We start from the raw sequence: 20,237 nt of genomic DNA on the forward strand, positions 1-20,237 counted from the left end.
TGAAATATTTTTTCTTAAAACTACATCTTAAAACCTTGCAATTATACAGTTCTCACAAACATAAATTACATTTTAAGGAATTAAATAATATTAATTTCTTCGGTGAACATTTTTAAACAACTTTTATGTGTCAGAAATCATGTTAGCCACCAAAGCTAACTTAAACTTGAGCAGTTTCTGCCTCCAAAAAACTAATATACTTATCAAAAAACAGATATAAAGACCCAGGACAATGATAAAATACAATGATAAAAATTGTAAAGAATAGTAAGTAGAGCTATTCTGTGGCCTCAGAGACTGATAGAATTGCAAGACATAGTAACCCCTGTCCTCTCTTTCCTCCTCCACCAAGACATGAGCAATCAATGCATAGTATATGTTGCATGAATCAACTAATTTTGAAAAAGCATATGATAATTTCATTCAATGATTCTATGACCTGGATTCTAGGTTTAACTCTGCAAATGATTAGCTATGTATATAAATCCTTATTACTCTCCAGAAGTAATAAGCAGAAGTAATAACATCTCTGGGATTTCTCACTATGAGGGTGTGTGTGTATATGTGTGTGTGTATGTGTGTGTCCCTCTACCTCGAAGTGAGTTTTCTCACATAATAGCTTTATCTCTTCTGCTTATTTTGAAGACTTGTTGAGAATTTCAAATGAGCTAATGTATTTGAAGTTGCAATGAATCCCTCAAGTAAAATGCAAGGTTATTATAAGATTTCATCCCTAAAGGAAACCACAGGGAAGTGTATTTTATAAAATGCTGTAAGTATTATGTAAAAGTTTGCAAATGAGAGGAATTTCATGAGGAAGGGAAGAACGAGATGCCCAGCCTCCCAAAAGGAATGACTGACTTGTTTCAATCTCTATCAAGAAAGCACATGCTGGTAAGATGAGGCATGTTCTGAGCAAGTTGCACATGTCTGCTCTTCAGAGGATCTCCCAAAATTTGCTGTTGAGTTTCATTCCATGACTATGACCTTCTTGACTCTGGTAAATGAAAGTGACCAACACCAGTATCCTTATCTAGAAATCGCCTGTTAATGATTGTAGCTGTTGCTGTCTACCAAATATAAACCAGTAAGTAGATAGATAAATAGATATAGACAAATGTTGAGAAACAAATCTGATATTGCAACTTTGAGCTTTAGTAGCTTCTAGCTCATGGTAGTTGATCTTAACATAGAAGACACTTCATAAAATATTTGTTCCTTGAATCAAGTCTATTGTGACTGATCTGGATTGCTTTATAAAGAACTCAAAACAAAGCAGAGTTATGATTTCAATTTACTCTGGAGTGTGAGGTATTATTTTGGAGAAAAATAGCTATTGGAGAGTGAAAACTATCTAGCTGAAGAATAAATGGCCTTTGAGATAGGATAGATGGGAGCTCTGGAAGCAGGGAGAGTGATTATGCAGGTAAAGACAGGTAAGCAAAGGTGGAATTGAAGATGCGGTGTGTTCTCCTCCACAGACCGAAGCAGCTCTGATGTATGATGCTGTGTACATGGTGGCCATTGCCTCGCATCGGGCATCCCAGCTGACCGTCAGCTCCCTTCAGTGCCATCGACATAAGCCATGGCGCCTTGGACCCAGATTTATGAACCTGATCAAAGAGGCAAGTGATGCTCCCTCACAGCTCAGGGGCCCTTCAGCTGAGCACTGTTGGGCTTGCCCATTTGGTATGGTCCTTTCCACATGGTTCCTTTGGCATGATGCCCGTAAGGGAGGAGAAGCCATCATCCACCAGTCTTGCTCAGATTTCAGTGTCAAAAATTTGTCCAGAAGGTCTACCAGGAATTTTTCATTGTGATGCTGAGAAGTTTAATGACGCTACCAGATATCAATACTTACCCTCCTTCATGCAGCCATGGCCCTAGCTCCTGCTGGCTCTCCACACATGTCCATAAGAGTATATGGTGTTTCTTCCATGGTCCACTGAGTCAAGGGGAAGGTTGATCCGTTACGGAAGGGTACCAGAGATAGTTCCAGCATTATCAGTCCACAATCCCAGTGGCCTCCTAAAGCTCAGACTGTATAGGATTTAGTGGAAGGACCTCTTTATCTTCATTATATAGTGACAATTTTGTCATTTGTCAGCTAACCAGAAAAATCTATTCCCATTCAAAACCTACCAAGCATATTGAAAAATTTTAGCGAGTAAAGCGTATTTGCAGGGATAGATTTCTTCGCTGATGTCCTGGGATGCTGGACTGTCCTCCACCTTTTCTTTTCTCTGAGGCAGTTTGAATCCTCTTCATAAGGCCCTGTTCTAAGCCCCAGTACTCCTTATAGATATGTACCCTGCATTATTTTTCACTCCACCAGGCACTTCCAGGTGTGTCTGGACCTGATGATATGAAATCAGGCTCTTTGGAGTAGCTAGGCCTAAGTTCAAGATGATCAGAGATGCTCTTCTAGTATTTCTCTGTCAGATACAGACATGTACTTCTCAAGTGAAGAGTATCTTTTTTCCTTTCTGTACTGGAGGAGGATGGAAATATAATGGGAGGAAGACAGAGGGCACATGAGAATGCCCAGCTAAGAACAAAGAAAGACACCTGCTTTGGACTCTTGTTTCTGCTGGTCTCTTCCATGCCTGCACACCCTCTGTCAGGCTGTTCAATGCACTGCCCCACTAAAGGCTGTTCCATGAGGGTGAGGACCAAGAAGGCAGGATGTATAAGGATTAAGTACCTAGCCTGCAAATCTAGGTTACTTGCAAGCCCAGGATGAGGGGAATGATTTAAGGAAACATTCATTCTCATGTGAGAATTCTGTACTTGCACAGGATTAAGAGGGAGTTCTTCCTTAAATTTTGTATCCTGAGCACCTCTCTTACGACATCCTAGTGTTGGCAGTGACTACTTGGGTTTTAAATCCTAGTTCCACTAACACTGATGAGCAATATAACCTGGGCAAGTCTGTTGGTCGTTTTCATGCTGCTGGTAAAGACATACCTAAGACTGGATAATTTATAAAGAAAAAGAGGTTTAATGGACTCACAGTTCCACATGGCTGAAGAGGCCTCACAATCATGGCAGAAAGTGAAAGGCATGTCTATATGACGGCAGGCAAGAGAAAACTTGTGCAGGGATAATCCCCTTTATAAAACCATCAGATTTCATGAGAGTTGTTCACTATCACGAGAACAACATGGGAAGAACTGCCCCCATGATTCAATTACCTCCCACCAGGTCCCTCCCACAACACGTGAGAGTTGCGAGAGCTACAATTCAAGATGAGATTTGGGTGGGGACACAGCCAAACCACATCAGCAAGTTATTTACCCTTCTTGTCATCAATTTCTCAACTGTAAAATGGGAATAGCATCATCTACCCCACAGCATGACTATCAGGATAAAGAATAAGGCAAATGCTTGTGAAGAATAGTTCAGAAACCTAATAAGTATCTGAAATACTGACTATTCTCTTGCCATTGGAAGGCACCACTAAGAACAGCCTCATTCAGTTTACTGAAGATGATGCCAGGAATTTTAAACTGGCATCAACAACAACAAAGAAATCACAAATAGGCATGAAACAAAATACCTTTTCTGACAGCTACATAAATCTGACACACTGTGCCTAATAGAAAAACATCACACGACCTCCTTTTCCCCCGGCAGCGATCATGGTTGTGTCCTGAATAGCCATCCTGATTACCTTGATCTTTAACAAGAAAACAGCTGGTTTTCTTTTATCTCCTCGCAGTTCAAGGAGAGGCAGAAATGACATGAAAGCTTGGGATCAAACACCCAAGAGCCCCCAAGGCACCTTACCACTTGTACTTAAGTTGCATAAGAAGGTGAAATTACCAAGCCACCTTTAGGCATGTTTAAAGAAATAATGAGCTCCAAGATGAGGGACCACACTGAAAATAAGAAGGCATTTTATATTCATTCACTCCAAAGAAGCAAATTCCCCATTTTTAATCTCCACAGTTAGGGGTAACAGGAAGGGAGGGGGGAATGAATCAGAAACCTTTGTCAACATTGCATTCACCCTCTTTTGTCTCCTGAGTCAGGATGTCATATGCTACCTCTGGCAAGTTGTAGGTACCTGCAGAGAAGGTGGAATGAGGGTAACCAGAAGCAATGTCCCGGTCTGCTGGAGGACTGGCATTGAGGGAATTCCGAGACAGCCTAAAACATGTGAAAGAGAAAATGCACATGTTTCTTCAGATGAGTGCATAACTGAACAAAACTTTGCAAGTATCAGGTTTCATTAAGAAACATGAAATGAGAACTTGGTCCCAAAATTATTTCCCCTGGTTCTTTTTTTTTTAGTAATTATCACTTTGTAATGTCCTTCCAAAACTAGAGTCAGAAAAAATATAAAGAAGCAAGTTAGCAGATTGAATTTATGGAGTGAAGATCAAATTCATCACAGGAGGTAAACTTCCGGAGCAGAGGTAATTGCACGTACAGTGATTCCTGGTAACTCCACACATTGCTGGGAATCGGTAAACTTTTCAGAGACATCTTTCCAGCTGACTACCTTTCAGTGTTTGGGGTTGACTGGATAAAGGTGAAGAGTTGAAGAACATTTGAAACATGATAGAGTATGTTATTGTGTTAGCTTTCTAAGCATTTGCTAAACAAATGCATATTACATTATGCATTCCCACTCAACAACCATTACTGGAACTCCATTACATAAGTAATATTAACTTCATACCTTAAGGGATAACCCCTTAAAAAGTAGAAGAGGTGGTTTCTACCACCTAGTCATGTAAATTCTACATGGCAGAGGATTGACATGCTTCATTAAAGCCTTTTCTTATACCTCAGGATAAAGCACACACTCTTCAGCAGGATATACAGGGTGTCTGATGATCTCCTTCCTCATCCCTGTGCCAGCTCTCTCATCTCCTGCCCCATCTGCAGCACCTGCTGAACCTACTGTGGCACCCTTGAATATGCCATATGCTCCTACCAAATTATTTTGCCTCTGATTGCAATGCCATGCTCCTCTGGGTCATGCTTTATGTCTCAAGCACTAGCTCCTATCTGCAGGGTCCTGACTCACAGATGTAGACTCCATACTTCCATTGTATCTGTAGGTATGCCATTGTGTTTCCATATCTATCTCCAAGCTATGCGTTTTTAGTCTCAATTCCCTAGCTCTTGCACAATGCTTGGCATAGAATGAGCACCCAATAAATACATGCCAAACAAGTGAATGAATTGATAAATGAATGTATGAATGAATGAGCAAAGGAACTGAAGAACACACACTTACAATCGATAAGCATGTGCAGTGGTTTAGGACACAGTCTGTTAATAAAAGTCATATGCAGGCTGGGTGTGGTGGCTCACCCTTGTAATCCCAGCACTTTGGGAGGCCGAAGTGGGTAAATCATAAGGTCAGGAGTTCAAGACCAGCCTGGTCAACACTGTGAAACCCGTCTCTACTAAAAAAAAAAAAATAATAATAATAATAATTACTTGGGTGTGGTGGCGGACGCCTGTAACCCCAGCTCCTTGGCAGGCTGAGGCAGGAGAATCACTTGAACCCAGGAGGTGGAGGTTGCAGTGAGCTGAGATCATGCCACTGCACTCCAGCCTGGGCGACAGAGTTAAACTTCACCTAAAAAAAAATCATATCAAGAAACAATTTGATAGGACAGAGTCAGGGCCTGGACTAGACCTGTCCACTAGGGCCATAGATTCTGATAGGAGAGTGAGGCATGGTTTTAGGGAAAGACCAACCTATTTAACTCTGGTACTGGGGACACAGGTTCTGAGATTTCATCACATTTTGCTGTCAGCATGAACTTAGTCAAGTCATTTAGCTTGTTTCTCAGTTCCTCCTTCTACAACATGGGGAATAAAATGACCACACCATATGTTTGTAGGGATTACAATTTTATATGTACAGCCTAGCAAAATATTTGTCATGTAGTGGCAGCTTAATGAAAGATAGCTACCATCAAATGAAAGGTTCCGTTAAAAACGTCTGCCATGTAAGGTAGTGGTCAGGAGAAATGAGGCAACACCTAGAAACATTAAGTATATTGCCAAACATAATATAAGCACTGCATGTTTGCTATTACTGTTATTGGTATCATCATTATTATTGGAGTCTAGGATGAAGCAGCAGTTGTTTGCAAAACAGAAGACGGTACCTAGTGGTGGAAAACCAGAAGTTCCACGGAGACAGGCATTCAGCATGCAGTAGGCCAACTGCAACAAAACCAGGGAATGAGTGACTTTCAGTCATAGACTTCACGCATGATTGTTCAAGAATGGTGAAAGGACATTAGGCTGAGTGTCTTGGTTCATTCAGGCCAAGACAGTTTATGACACCATAAACCAGGTGTCGAATAAACAGCAGAAACTTCCTGGTCATAGTTCTGCAGGCTAGGAAGTCCAATTTCAAGGTGCTAGCAGAATCAGTTGCCTGGTGAAGGCTGGCTTCCTAGTTCATAGACAGCTGTCTTTCACTTTGTCCTCACATGGCGGAAGGAGCAAGGAATGTCTCAAGGGCCTCTTTTATAAGGGACCAATGCCATCCATTCACCTCCCAAATGTCCCACCTCCTGTTACCATTGCCTTGAGGGTTAGAATTTCAGCACATGAATTTTGGGGGTAAACAAACATTTGAACCATAGGATGAGCTACCAGAATACCCTAGCAAGCTGCTTCTCTGGTCAGAATGGTAGCTGAATGTAGGGGCTGAGGAAGCCCAAGAATGATGCTATGTCCAGATTAGGTTCCAGCTGGATGTGAGGCAATAAGTGGAGCAGCTGTGGTGGCAGCAAGCGCTGAAGCATCTGGAATTAAGGTTTCCAATCAGGGGTGCTGGGAAGAGCAGTGAACAGGGTACAGAACATAGAGTGCGGAGTACAGAATCAGAGATCTTAGGTTATATCAGTTGTTCTTAATTATTTTCTGGGTCACAGTCCTTCTAGTAAAACTGATTTAAACTTAGATCCATTGTCCCCCAACACACAAACACATCTGTCTATAATCTCAGGGCCTTAAAGACACCCTGGCTTTCCTAAAAACCACATTCAAATTGCCTGGATTGAGTTTTAGGGTAGAATTTGGTATAGTGAACGGCAAATGTATAAATGAAGCATGAGGAATCCTGTCGAGCCCAGATGGAGTGATCCTGTGTGGAAGCGATAAGAAATATGTTGAAGTAAATATGGAAGGACACTTGGAAGTTGTCTGCTAAAGTTCAAATTTGATTGATAGTTGATAGAAAGCCACTGTTTTTGAGGCAGAGTAAAAATGAAGTTTCAGATCATTTATCTTTGGCAGCTATGTATAGGTATAATTGAAACAGATAAACCAACAAAGATTATTGAGGAAGAAATTTCAGACATCTTGGTTTAGAAGCGATCAGCATCCATAAACAGCTGAAAGGGAAAGGGATTTGTTCAAGAAAAATATGCAAGTGTTTCTTGGAATATAACCCTAACTTTTCCCTTAAGTTTAAATTCAACCAGTCACCTCCCAGCTGGAAGTTTCCACTTGGTGGTTCTGCTGCCACCTCCATATCAACAAATTCTCCATCAGGATACATTATTTTTTGTCTGTTAAATCTATTATTACTAAAATAGCTCGACTGTCAGTTAATGACAATGCAACTGGTGTATCAAACAAACACAGCTACTGAGACAGCAAAGCCAATTCTATTTCTAATCTCCCTTTCTACTTAAAATTATTCAGTGGAATAAACTGGGCAAATTTCATGACTTTTTTGTTGGTTTAAGGTAATGGCAGTCTTAGAGCTTCCTTATATTAAAGCACAGCCTCAACTTCATGATTAGAATATAGAATATCTAGTCTAAGATATTAATCAAAAGTCCAAGTTGATTTAACATCAAATACCTCCCCTCTCTGAGCTTGATCCTTCTGGAAGACTGGTGACATGAGAGAGGGGGGATGAGTGCCTTCTCCTCTTTCTCCTTTCCCTGCTTACGTCCTCCCCACTCCCTGGGCAGCTGTACCTTCTACTAGGCTCAAACAGAAATAATAGGACAGATCTCACTTGGCTGGGCTGCTCTCTGCTTTCTGGGCTTAGCAGGCAGTTTAATGTGGTGTCCCTTGTAGGCCTGGGAGATATTCGAAGCTAATTCTTTTTCTGTAAGCATTTCCTTTTGGCTCTATGAGTTGCTGTTGGACCATCTCTCCTGAAGTTCCTTTGACTCACCAGGTGATGGATTCCTATTTCAGTGGAAGCTCGTACTGTTCCTCAGCCTCTAGACACCCAGCAGTAGACCCCATGCTCTCACTGCTGAAGTCTCCTGACCCATTTAGACAGTCCCGTTGACTATAACCCAGGACATTCCCACAAAGCATGCTGGATTTATACCTTGTTTACAGGAAACACTCATTTATTCCTTTCCTGGAAATTCTGAGGTTTTCTCTAATCCCAATGCAACCAACTTCTCCCTGGCAGTCAGAAAATCAATTGGTCCACTCTTGTCAGTGCTCTTTTGTCACTTGGGAGTCACACCACAGTCCGTAGTCCACTTTGACTTTCTCACATTTAGATCAGCCATTAGTCTTCTGCATCTTCAGCTGCAGTGAACCTATTTCAGACTTCTCCTTAGTGACACCCTGGAAGCTCTGCTCATCAGGAGTGGTGTTAGAAAGCTGCATCCCAAAGACAAGACAGGGCAGTGTGGACACACAGAGAGACAATACCTGTCCCCAGAGATATCTCTTCAGCAACCACCTCTACCATTCAAGTGACCTCTTTTATATATGCTTGATTTCATAGTTGGGCCCACAAGATCTAGAACCATCTCTGGAGGGCACTTCCTTGGTACTTATGTACTGGGAACATGGTGGGGGTGTCTGTCTCCCACTCTGGTATCTTGATACCCATTTTACTACTACCTGAGTGGAAGCATTACAGTAAGATGGAGCCTGCCACTCAAACCATAGTGCTACAGGTTGCCTAAGACCTCATCCCATCAGCACACTCATTTGATTAACTAAGTCCTATCAACTGTTGGTCCGAGATATTTTTTCTCAACTCTCTTTGCCCACTGCCCTCATCATTTTTCACCTAGACTATTAAAATAGCCTCTAACCCTAGTTAGATGGCATCTGTATCTTTAATCTCAGCCCTTTTGTAACTATGGTCCACATAGAAGCAAAACGATATACATAAATGCACAGTAGGTATTCTACCATTTACAAACAAGCCTGTTCATAGCTTCCTGTGTTCACCATCCAGTTCCATATAGAGTGGAGAGATATGGCTTTTTGTTTCCCCCACTAAACCTACCTAATAGCACTCTTTTGGTCATATACATTTCAGCCGGCCTGCAAAGCCCTACCTCCCATTTTTCGCTTAGGCCAACTTTTACTCAGAATTTATTTTCTCTAGCAAGCCTTTTCTGAACCTCTACTGGAGGATGGGTCCTCCTTTCAACTCCATAGCTCTGGCATATCTTTATGTTAGCACTTAACATGCCATGCTCAGGCACTGTAAGATCTTTCCCTGGGACGGAAAGTCAATTTATCTTTGTGTCCTCAGAGTACTGTGCCTGTACATGGCCAGCATTTAAAAGATGCTTATTGAACTGAATGAAACTAGAAAGTTAAATTCTAGCAAAATCTTAATAAATTTTACAAAACTAATACTAAATTTTAAACTATATAAATAGCTCCTAATTGATCTGCTCCAAAATAAATTTACTATATAAGAATGAAAAATTATTTCTAAATGTCAAGCTTAAGGGATGTCACTGAGAGACACAGAAAATATGGACAGTTTCCTGCCACTGCTTTGCTTAAAGAAATGTAATTTATTGGTTCTATTTTGATGAAATGAAGATTATATATTTGAATATATAAAGCTAATAATTGAATTCAAGCTTTTAAAAATCAAAGAGTAAAAGATAAAATTTTTCACTTAGGCACCTATATGTGTTTAATATTCGTCTGGATTTTTACTTAATAGGTCACTATGGAGTGGGGTTTTTGGTTGGTTGGTTGATTGGTCAGTTGGTTTTGTATGGAATCTGGGTAAAAAATTACAATATTGGAGAAAAAAAGTCCCTGGAGAAACCTAAGCTCTGACATATTTTTATCCTACTATGTCTCCACTGAGTAATTCTTTTTGTTACCGAGTGCCATTTGATCTTGATTGCCAGGACAAGTTGTTTCTTAGGTTAATTAGATGGCATTTCTCCTGGCAGCAACCTCAACCAAATTTCAACTCTTTGGAAAAACTTCCATTTATAATTCTCATTCTGCACCTCTTGAAAGTTACCTGCATTCTGACTCCTCATTCCTCAGCATCCCTAGCTAATCTCCACTGTGTAAAAGAAAGCCATATGTCCCAGGACCCCCTCACATTTAGGATATTTAGACCTAAAGAAGAGTGGATTTTTAGGTCCTTCCCTCAATTCCTTGTACAACTCTGGTTGGATCAAAGAGATTTGTTTCTAAAGGTTCATAGTTTACATTTTTTACCAATTATATATAATGTGTTATATATAACCATCTTAGTTTGTTTGTTTTATAATAGCACAGTACCTGAGACTGAATAATTTATAAAGAACAGAAATTTATTTCTTACAGCTCTGGAGGCTGCGAAGTCCCAGATAAAGGCACCAGCATTCAGTCTCTGGCGAGGGCCTTCTTGCTGTGTTTCCACACAGTAGCAAAGCACAATGGCAAAAAGGGCCTAGCTAATTCCTGCCAGCCCTTTTATGAGGTTCCTAAACCCCCTCATCAGGGCTCTAGCTTCATGACTTCATCCTTTCCTAAAGGCCTCCCCTCTTAATACTGTGGCATTGAAGATTAAGTTTCTTCATGAAATTTCAAGGAGACAAAAGCCTTTGAACCACAGAAATAACTAAAGCACTAAGACACCTGTTCTTGAAATATTCAGTCAGTGGCGAGGTGAACCATCTCTAACAAGAAATGTTGAAAGGGAGTGTTGGTCTAGGACGAAGGATTCTGCCAAACTCTTCTTAGTTTATATGATTCTAAATAACACTGATAAGACAGTATCAGGGACTCATGTCAGTTATCCTTGTTTTCCCATTCAATTACTAATGTCGTGGTTCTACCCCACATTGATTAAAGAATTTCCGTTCTATAACAATCTGTGATATATGCATGTGTGTGTATGTGTGTATAGGTGCACACATGTTTAATTTACTTACATACATATCATTTTACACATATACATACATGTTATGGAGAGAGGTGAGGATATATATGTTTTGTGAGACTGTGTGTGTGTGCATGTGTATTTGTGTCTACATCTATTTCTTTAACAATTTGCTTTTCAAATTATTCCAAGTTTTGAATTATACCTAAGCTGGTAATATTTATTACTTATCCAGTTCATTCATTTTTCACTGAAATCTAGTGTTCTATAATTAATCCATTCCAGAAATATTTACCGAATACCTTGTATGTGGCAGACACTCGTTTAGACAACAAGAACGCAATCACGAGCAAAGCAAAGTCCTGACTCTCATGAAACTGATACTCTAGTCAGGGAAATCAGACAAAGACCATTGAAAAAACAAAGCTCAGAAGAGGGAAGGGTGTACTATACAATGTCCTTAAGACAGCATTGCTATATTATAAAACTTCTTACAGGTAACATGAAACTTGAATAAATTCCTGAAAGGAAATAGGGAGAAAAGCATGCACATATTAAGAGAATAAAATATCCAAGTAGAGGGAAAAACTTATGCATTGAATAATACATATCAGTATACTTATCCAATCCCCTCTCCATGGATATTTTGGCTACCTCTTTTTTTTTTTTTTTTTTTTTTTTTTTTTGCACATTCAAACAACGCTGTGATGAACATTTAAGTAAAAGGTTCTCATGCACAAATTCAAGATTTGCTCTAGAGAAGCACTGCTGCATTGTCTAATAAAAACATAATGTGAGTCGCATATATATTAGAGTTTTTAGTAGCCATATTAAAAGTAAAAGACAGGTGGAATTAATTTTAGTAATATATTTTATTTAACCCAGTATATAAAAAGTATTAGCATTTCATAAAGTCATCAATATACAAATTATTAATGAGCAATTGTAGTTTTTTTCATAAGTCTTTTAAATCCAGTGCCTTTTATGCTTATGGCACATCTTAATTCTAGCTGGCCAGATTTCAAGTGCTCAACAGCCACCTGCAGCTACCATAATGAAAAGCTGTCTTAGCTTGGGCTGCTATCATGAAATACAATAGACTGAATGGCTTAAACAACAGGCACTTATTTCTCATACTTCCGGAGGCTAAAAAGTCCATGATCAAAGTGCCATCATGGTGTTCTGGTGAGGATCCTGTTCTTGGCTTGTAGATGGCTATCTTCCCATTGTCTCTTCACATGATAAAGAGAGGCAGCACTGCTGTCTTCCTCTTCTTATAAAGACACTAATCCCATCATGGGGCTGTACCTCATCTAAGCCTAATTTTCATCTAAAGACTTCATCTGCTAGTACCATCACATTGGTGTTATGACTTGGACATATACATTTAGAGGCACACAATTATTCAATCTGTAACAACAACCCAGCTTCAGACTATACACTTAGAAGTAGCGCTGCTGCTCATATACATTTGCAGCTCTACCAGCCTCATGGTTTCCTATTGCTGTGTAAAAATTTACCACAAACTGGCTAGGTGCACTAGCTCAGACCTGTAATCCCACCACTCTGAGAGACTGAGGTGGTCAGATCACTTGAGTTCAGAAGTTCCAGACCAGCCTGAGAAACGTGATGAAACCCCCTCTCTACAAAAATTTAAAAAAATTTAAAAATGAGCCAGGCATGGTAGTGCATGCCTGTGGTCCAAGCTACTCAAGAGGGTGGGAGGATCACTTGGACCCAGGAGACGGTTGCAGTGAGTCATGATCTTGCCACTGCACTCGAGCCTAGGTGACAGAGAGAGAGCTAGCTATCTCAAAAAAATAATAAATAATAAAAATAAAACAAAAAACACACATATGCACACAGGGAGATTAAAATGACAACCATTTATTATCTCAGTATCTGTAGATGAGCAGTCTGGACAAGCCCTTGCCCTGTTCTCTGCTCGGGGTCTCACAAAGCTGAGGAAGGTGTTGCCTGGGGCTGCTGCAATCTCATTCTAGATTCAAGGTCTTTTTCCAAGCTCACACAGTTGGAAGAATTCACTTTTTGCAGACATTATTGGCAGTTTGTTTCCTTAAGAGAAAGTCTCTCTTCTCTAAATCCTTTTTTATTAAAGAACTCTGTTGATTAGATCAGTCCTCCCCCGCAAGATAATCTTACTTTTTATTAAGTCAAAGTCAATTGATTACAGATACCTAATTGCATCTACAAAACATTCCTTTCCCTTTGCCGTAATCAACAGAATGACATCCACCATATTCTGAGGTCCCATTCACACTCAAGGGGAGAGAATTATAAAGGGCATAGGTCACAGAGGTTCATCTCAGAAATCTTCCTACCACAACTAGATAGTGTCAGATTTTTCCACACTGTATTTTTCTGTTGCTTCATGGAGATCCCTGGCTTTATGTTCCATCTATTTTATTTATGTACCTACCTCCTATTGGCTTCTCTTTCTTTCCAAAACCATCTAGAATATTACCCTTTCAAGAATACCCATAATTCCTTTTTACCTCATTTTCTGCTACACACACATAACAAAAGTCTAATGTTGTGTCAATACTATAGTGTGCCTTCTCTTTCCCAATGCCCAGGTAACAAGGATGAATCTCAAAAAGTCATACATCCTTGCAGTTCAATCTCATGGCAAATCCACGGTTTCCAACAGTGACTAGGCTCCTAGGGCCGCCTCTCAATCCTTTTACTTGTGTCTGCTTATCTCTTCCAGCAATTTATCATTTCACTGGGCCACAATTCAACCTTTACTATCTTCATCCTCAACTTACTTCCAACTTATGTGAGAAAATTGAACGTAGCAGGTGTGAACGACTTCAATTCCCAACAACCAATTTAGCAAACATTTTTCATGCTCATTCGCTTTCTCCAAATTCACAGGATGAGACATTGTGCCTTTTCCTCAGTGTCTACTTAGGCTGCTGTCCATCTTTTTTCCTCTGCTGAGAATGCCCTTTTGCCACTCCTTCTTCTTCTATGTTGAACTAAACCCACCAGCTCAGCTCAGGCATCACTTTTTCCAGAAAGGTTTTGTAAACAGCGCATGTACACACACACACACACACACACTTACACTTCTCCTTTCCTCATTTCTTCAAAACTATGCTATAAAACTATGCTCTGTATATCTTCACCATTGCATTTTTATCCTTGTACTATAAATACATTTCTATGTATCTACCTCTCCAGTATGCATTGCATTCCTTGGAAACAAGAGCTGTTAAATTCATTTTATTAATCCAATACCTAGCTTTCTTCCTGTATATAGTAGGGGCTTAATAAATCTTGGTGACTAAATAAAAAAATATTTCTTTAAATATAATATTTCACTAACCAGACTAACTAGAGCAAGACATGAATTCAGCCCATGTGGAATCCATTGTTTATCTTTGTAAACCATTCAAAAATAACATATTGTTTACCTATTATGATAAGCATCTGAGCAACAAAGACAATTATATGATTAATATGATCAAAGTAATTTGAGTAATTTGAGACTGACTAATCTGATTTTTGGGTTTCATTGACCACATTATCTAGATAATGAGACAAGAGCCCCATTCCTAACCAGTTCACCTATATGAATGTGTCAGGTTTGTGATCCTGTCCATTTAGTTGATTTGCATGTACAGAAGCCAATTTATTCCATTTCAGAAAAAAAGTCACCACATGAGCAAGAGCCAAACAAAACCCGTTTTCAATAAAAGAAAACCCAGGTGCATAGTCTAAGATAAATCCTTAGGAAATAACCAGTTTACCCAGAGTGCATGGCATGGACATAGTTAAAGTCAGCAGATTTAGAGTTGGAAATCAAATATTGGCAAGAAAAGCTATTATATTTTTAAATTATGCAGTGATCCATGCAAGCTGTTATTGCAAGATAATGGGTTATAAACAGCACACATAATAGTTAAAATAATTATATATTGAACAGATGAGAAAATGATAAATGCATCATTTCAGTTCCTGAAATAGCTGACATCCTAGGAAGTTATGTGGTCTAAAGGTTATGTTTATCATTTCTTCCTTTGCTTAATGTTTATTTTCATCACCATTATTATGTATACTTCAGATTTGTTTTTAAATAGCTTTTCTGAGAACTGACTTGAAATTGTGGGTGACTGGACATGGATTACATTGCTTAGATGAAGGGTGAATTTCAGATATTTGTCATTATATCATACTCTGGGGACCCAAAGAAGACAATAATTGTACAGTTATTCCATCAGGGCTATGTTCATACAATAGATACTGGATGAACCTTCTTTAATTAAAAACAAGTGAAATAACATCATGATGAATTGCATCTAAGTCTTCTATTCAAAAATGAGGACTAAGTGTAAACAAATTTTTGAAATCCATAAAATACCTTCTTTTTTCTCTTTTCTCTATACTATATTCCCCAAGTCTACCTTGACCTCTTGATCTTACTCTCAGAAATTCTATATTAAAGTGTTAACAAAAGGAAAGTTTGTTAACCAAATGAATGATCACCTTAATTAATGAGTTATTAATTAATGTTTAAAGGTGTCACTCCTCTCCTGCACATTCATAGGCCAATAGGGAATTCCTAAACTTGGAAAGCTTTCACAATTCCAAGAAAAATGTCATCAGAGTTGAACTGAGGTATAAGAACTGATTCTGGAAGACAAGAGAATTGAGTGTGACTGCCTCTTCAATTCGATGACCATGAGCACTGTGGTCTTAAGCAGGTCAAAGAGGTGCGATGATGTGACCTGCTCAAGGCCATGGTGCCAACACAAGTCTTTCATGGAAAGAAAAAGAAACAAGGGAATGGGGTGATGGTGTGGGACACAGGGATCTGTTTCTCTCTCATTGTAATCCCATAGCCTTTCCTCAGTATCATGGCCACAGGAAGCAGATGCTGATTCCCTAGATCTTGGTAGCTTCCCTCTACTTTTCTTTCATGCCTTAAATGTGTATAACTTTTGGAAGTGCTACCTTATTCAATTATGCCTTCCAGTAACATTTTGGATATCTACCAAATACTAATAATGGAATTCAAATGTAAGTAAAATAGTTTCTGCCATCAAAAAGTTAACAACCAGTTGGGAAAGAGAGTGCTAACATAAATAACTAACAATACATAATTATTATGTATAAGTATATAATAAATATTTATATACTTATACATAAGTATGTATATTATGTATATACTTATACATAATATAATAGAAATAGTTAAGATAATAGCATAGTTACCATAATACAAGACCTGATAAATTATGCTACAGAGGTAACAAGTAGTCCCCTACAAGAACCAAGAGGGTTTACTTAAACCATATTTTCCTATCTTAAAATATTTGCATTACGTAACTCAAATTTTCACCCTTTAAATTTGTGTAGTAAGTGTTGGAATAGGCCCTCTTATAGCTGCAAAACTCCTAAAATGTGATTTGATCACCATTTCAACATGCAACATTTGCTTTCAAACACTGCATTGCTAATAGAACCCATTCTTCTGGCCTCCAGGGCAAAAAGGAAGACTCCTTGCCAAAGGTTCATATTGAAAATGTGCTGGGTGATTCATTTAGTATAATTGATTGTTCTTCACAATTCCCAGGCTAGAAATAGTGTGCTCATCAACACACACAAAAACCGATGATGCTAAACATTAATATCAACCAATAAAATTATGACTGGAGTACATGAATCAATTAGCAAAAACTAGAGAGAGATTGTCAAACAGTGCCCTATGAATACAAATTCTATTTGAAATACAAATAAAAGGAGAGGTGATGCTAGAAGTCCAGCATCAAGGTGTCAGCAAGTTTGGTTTTTTCTGAGACCTCTCTCCTTGACTTGAGATGGCCACCTTCTTGCTGTGTCCTCACCTGGTCTTTTCTTTATGTGTGCATCTCTGGAAATTCCTCTTCTTATACAGACACCATTCATACTGGATGTTATGGTTTGAATGTGTGCCCCAGAGTTCACACGTTAGAAACTTAATCTCTAATACAACAGTGTTAAGTGGTGGGACCTATAGCAGATGATTAAAGACTCTCATGAATGGATTACTGCTGTTATCCATTCTTGATAAAAGAATGAGTTTGGTCCCCCCTCTCTCTTGTGCATGCCGTTTCTGATGCTCTCTTGCCCTTCTACCTTCCACCTTCCACCATGAGATGACTTAGCAGAAAAGCCCTTACCAGATGCTGGCACCTTCATGTTAGACTTCCCAGCCTCCAAAACTACGATAAACAAATTTCCTTTTTAAAATAAATTAGTCTATGGTATTCTGTTACAGCAATACAAATGGACTAAGATATTGGATTAGGGCCCTACTTTTATGACCTCATGTGATACTAATTACCTCTTTAAAGGCCCTGTCTCTAAATATAGTCACATTCTAAGGTGCTGGGGGTTAAGGCTTCAACATACAAATTTGGCAGGGAGGGAGACACAATTTAGTATACAACTTGGCTTATATTCACTCTTTAAGAGTGGAACAATGTAATTAAAGGACAAATAGTCATGCATACCATTTACTAGAATGACTCTGAAACATTCATTTGGCAATCAATATTGAACAAGAGATACTATGTGCTGGAAGGGCTGGCAGTGACTGTACTTATAAGACAAGAGAGATATGATCCCTAACTTCAAGGAAGCAGAGTTCAACATGAAGAAAGACATGTAAGCAAATATATGCATTACATATTTGCATCCATTTGGCCACATTATAGCAGGTATAGGGAGTGGTTGTCAGGGCAATAGAGTTCCTTCGCCTCAGTACTTAAGTTACTTTAAAATCTTCCTGGAGGACATGAGGGTTGGCCTCAACTTTGGAGAATGAATTGCAGAGTGGCAGGCAGCATGGTGGGGAAGAACACACCACTCTTGGGGACTGGTTGGCAGCTGAATGAAATATGGTAAGAGGTTAAATGGTATCAGCAGAGGTTAGATAATCAAGGGCCTTCTATGATGTACTAAGGATCCAGAACAATTCTGTGGGCCAGAGAGTCTCACAATTAGGTGTGCACCAAATCACTTGAGGAGACGTCTGAAAACGAATTTCTTCTCACATTCAATTCCCAGAGACTTGGATGATTCTTACGCAAGTTTGAGGAAGATTGCATTTTAGGCATTAAGATAAAGTTAAATTATGTTACCCATCCTTTATCCGCTGTATAATTCAATATAACCAATGATGTGAGGTATATTAATGCTTTATATTGCATTATTCACAAGTAAAGCTTCACAACGATCCACAATACAGAAGATATTAATAGACATATCAATCGACTTAAGCCAAATAAGCATGGCCTCATGCCCTTGACATGTGAGAGTATGTAGGATCTAACAGAGAAACATAGACCTGCTCTGAACTCACCCTGAGGAACAGGAAGTAGTGAGAAGGGAAGAAGAAAGGCCTGGATCAAACTATTCTTTCTCCCTAATTTCCAGAACAGCAGGAGAGTCAGAGATGTGAGCTGGAGAGTGAATGGGCCTTGCAGAGGAGGGCAATCCCTCTTCCCTACCCTCCCACCTTTCCTGCTTGGTCCTCCATAGGCCAAACAGCAAGTTCAGCCCACAGCCTGGGCTTTAGTCATCTACATTATTAAAATTATGAACAAGTGATTTAAACTTCAAACTAAATACAACTTGAAAATAGTACTTGAATACTGACTTCCTACATGTGCAGCTTAAGAAGGAACTCTCAGAGAAACAGATGAAAACATTCATTGTTGGCTTTCACTTAAATAGATTATTCTAAGGTTTGCCCTGAAAATTCTGGGTTTGACACTATAACTCAATGTAACCTTTGATTATAAATGTAAGAGATTTACTACTCATTTCTTTCTTTTATTGATTCCATATTAAATACAGCTTTAAAGTTTAAGTGGCATGATTAATATGAGTAAAGGCAATGCCTTTAAAAAATGCCTTTAAAAAAATGCCTTTTTCCTTCCTTCTAAATATCTTACTTTTTTTTTTGAGACAGTCTCCTTGTTGCCGAAGTTGGAGTGCAGTGGCATGATCTTGGCTCACTGCAACCTTCGCCTCCCAGGTTCAAGCAATTTTCCTGCCTCAGCCCCCCAGGTAGCTGGGAGTACAGGTGGGTGCCACCAAAGCCAGCTAATTTTTTGTATTTTTAGTAAAGACTGGGTTTCACCCTATTAGCCAGGATGGTCTCAATTTCCTGACCTCATGATTCACCCACCTAGGTCTACCAAGTGCTGGGCTTACAGGCATGAGCCACCGTACCCAGCCATCTTATACCATTTTTAAATAAATACTCTGTAATGGAAAACAGGCTGGTACTAACAACTAATTACCTAAATCTAGATTCACTCAAGTAGTCTAGTTATGATTTATAGCCCAAAAAAGGTTTTAAGCAAGGAATGACAGCATTTGTGTTTAAAATTCTTCTGAATAAGAAAGGGAAAAATAAACATTTTTTCTGAATAAATATATGTCATGAGTTTAGTCACTGCCAAATATTTTAGAAGACAATTTCGACAATTGCAAGGGATTTAATTTTAAAGAAATAATGAAAATTTTTAAATGTGACAAACTGTTCACCTAATTTTGAACCTCTACTAAGTTTGCATTACACATTACACATCTATTCAATGCATTACACATTTCTCTTCACACTATTTTTAGAAATAAAATCATAGCATCATTTTACACAAAAAACACGTCCAGCCAAAGATTGCAATTATTGACACTTCGTCAACAAGATTTGCCAACAAAACATTTCAAAAATAAAGACAATAAATGAAATTCTCTTTATGAAAGATGACTTCAGCATTAGACAATTATTCTGCACTTGTTTAGGTTGGAGAATCCACACTTTAGACTTGCTGCATAACATGTTGACTCTTACATAGAGACAAACACCTACTACATTATACCAGTGATTTTTATTCCTTCTATTTTATATATTTCAGGTATGAACTTTTGAAATTAATTATAGCTTATGAAAAACTCAAGCTCAATGATATTCATTTTGAGAGTTATTGAGGTTATTTGTGAAATAAGGGTATTTTTAAGCTGGTACCATACTTTGAGCAGCTAAAGATAAAAAAGAAGTAAAGGAAGATAAACACAAATAACAAAGTATTTGGAATGAGACAACCTAAGTTAAGCTTGG

General features: G+C 38.7%; 1 protein-coding gene across 11 annotated transcripts in view; it reads left to right on the forward strand.

Annotated features, from left to right (window-relative positions):
* The window catches only part of GRIK1 (glutamate ionotropic receptor kainate type subunit 1), a 386,281-nt gene that overhangs the window by 283,307 nt on the left and 82,737 nt on the right, over positions 1–20,237 (forward strand). For all 11 annotated transcript variants that reach the window (XM_032277062.1, XM_032277059.1, XM_032277060.1 and 8 more), the window contains one exon: positions 1,482–1,625. In XM_032277062.1, coding sequence (XP_032132953.1) covers positions 1,482–1,625 — 144 coding nt within the window. The remainder of the gene's footprint in view (positions 1–1,481; positions 1,626–20,237) is intronic.

Source organism: Sapajus apella, unplaced genomic scaffold, assembly GCF_009761245.1.
Source record: "Sapajus apella isolate SASKATOON/1434 unplaced genomic scaffold, GSC_monkey_1.0 scaffold8, whole genome shotgun sequence".
Lineage (NCBI taxonomy): Eukaryota > Metazoa > Chordata > Mammalia > Primates > Cebidae > Sapajus > Sapajus apella.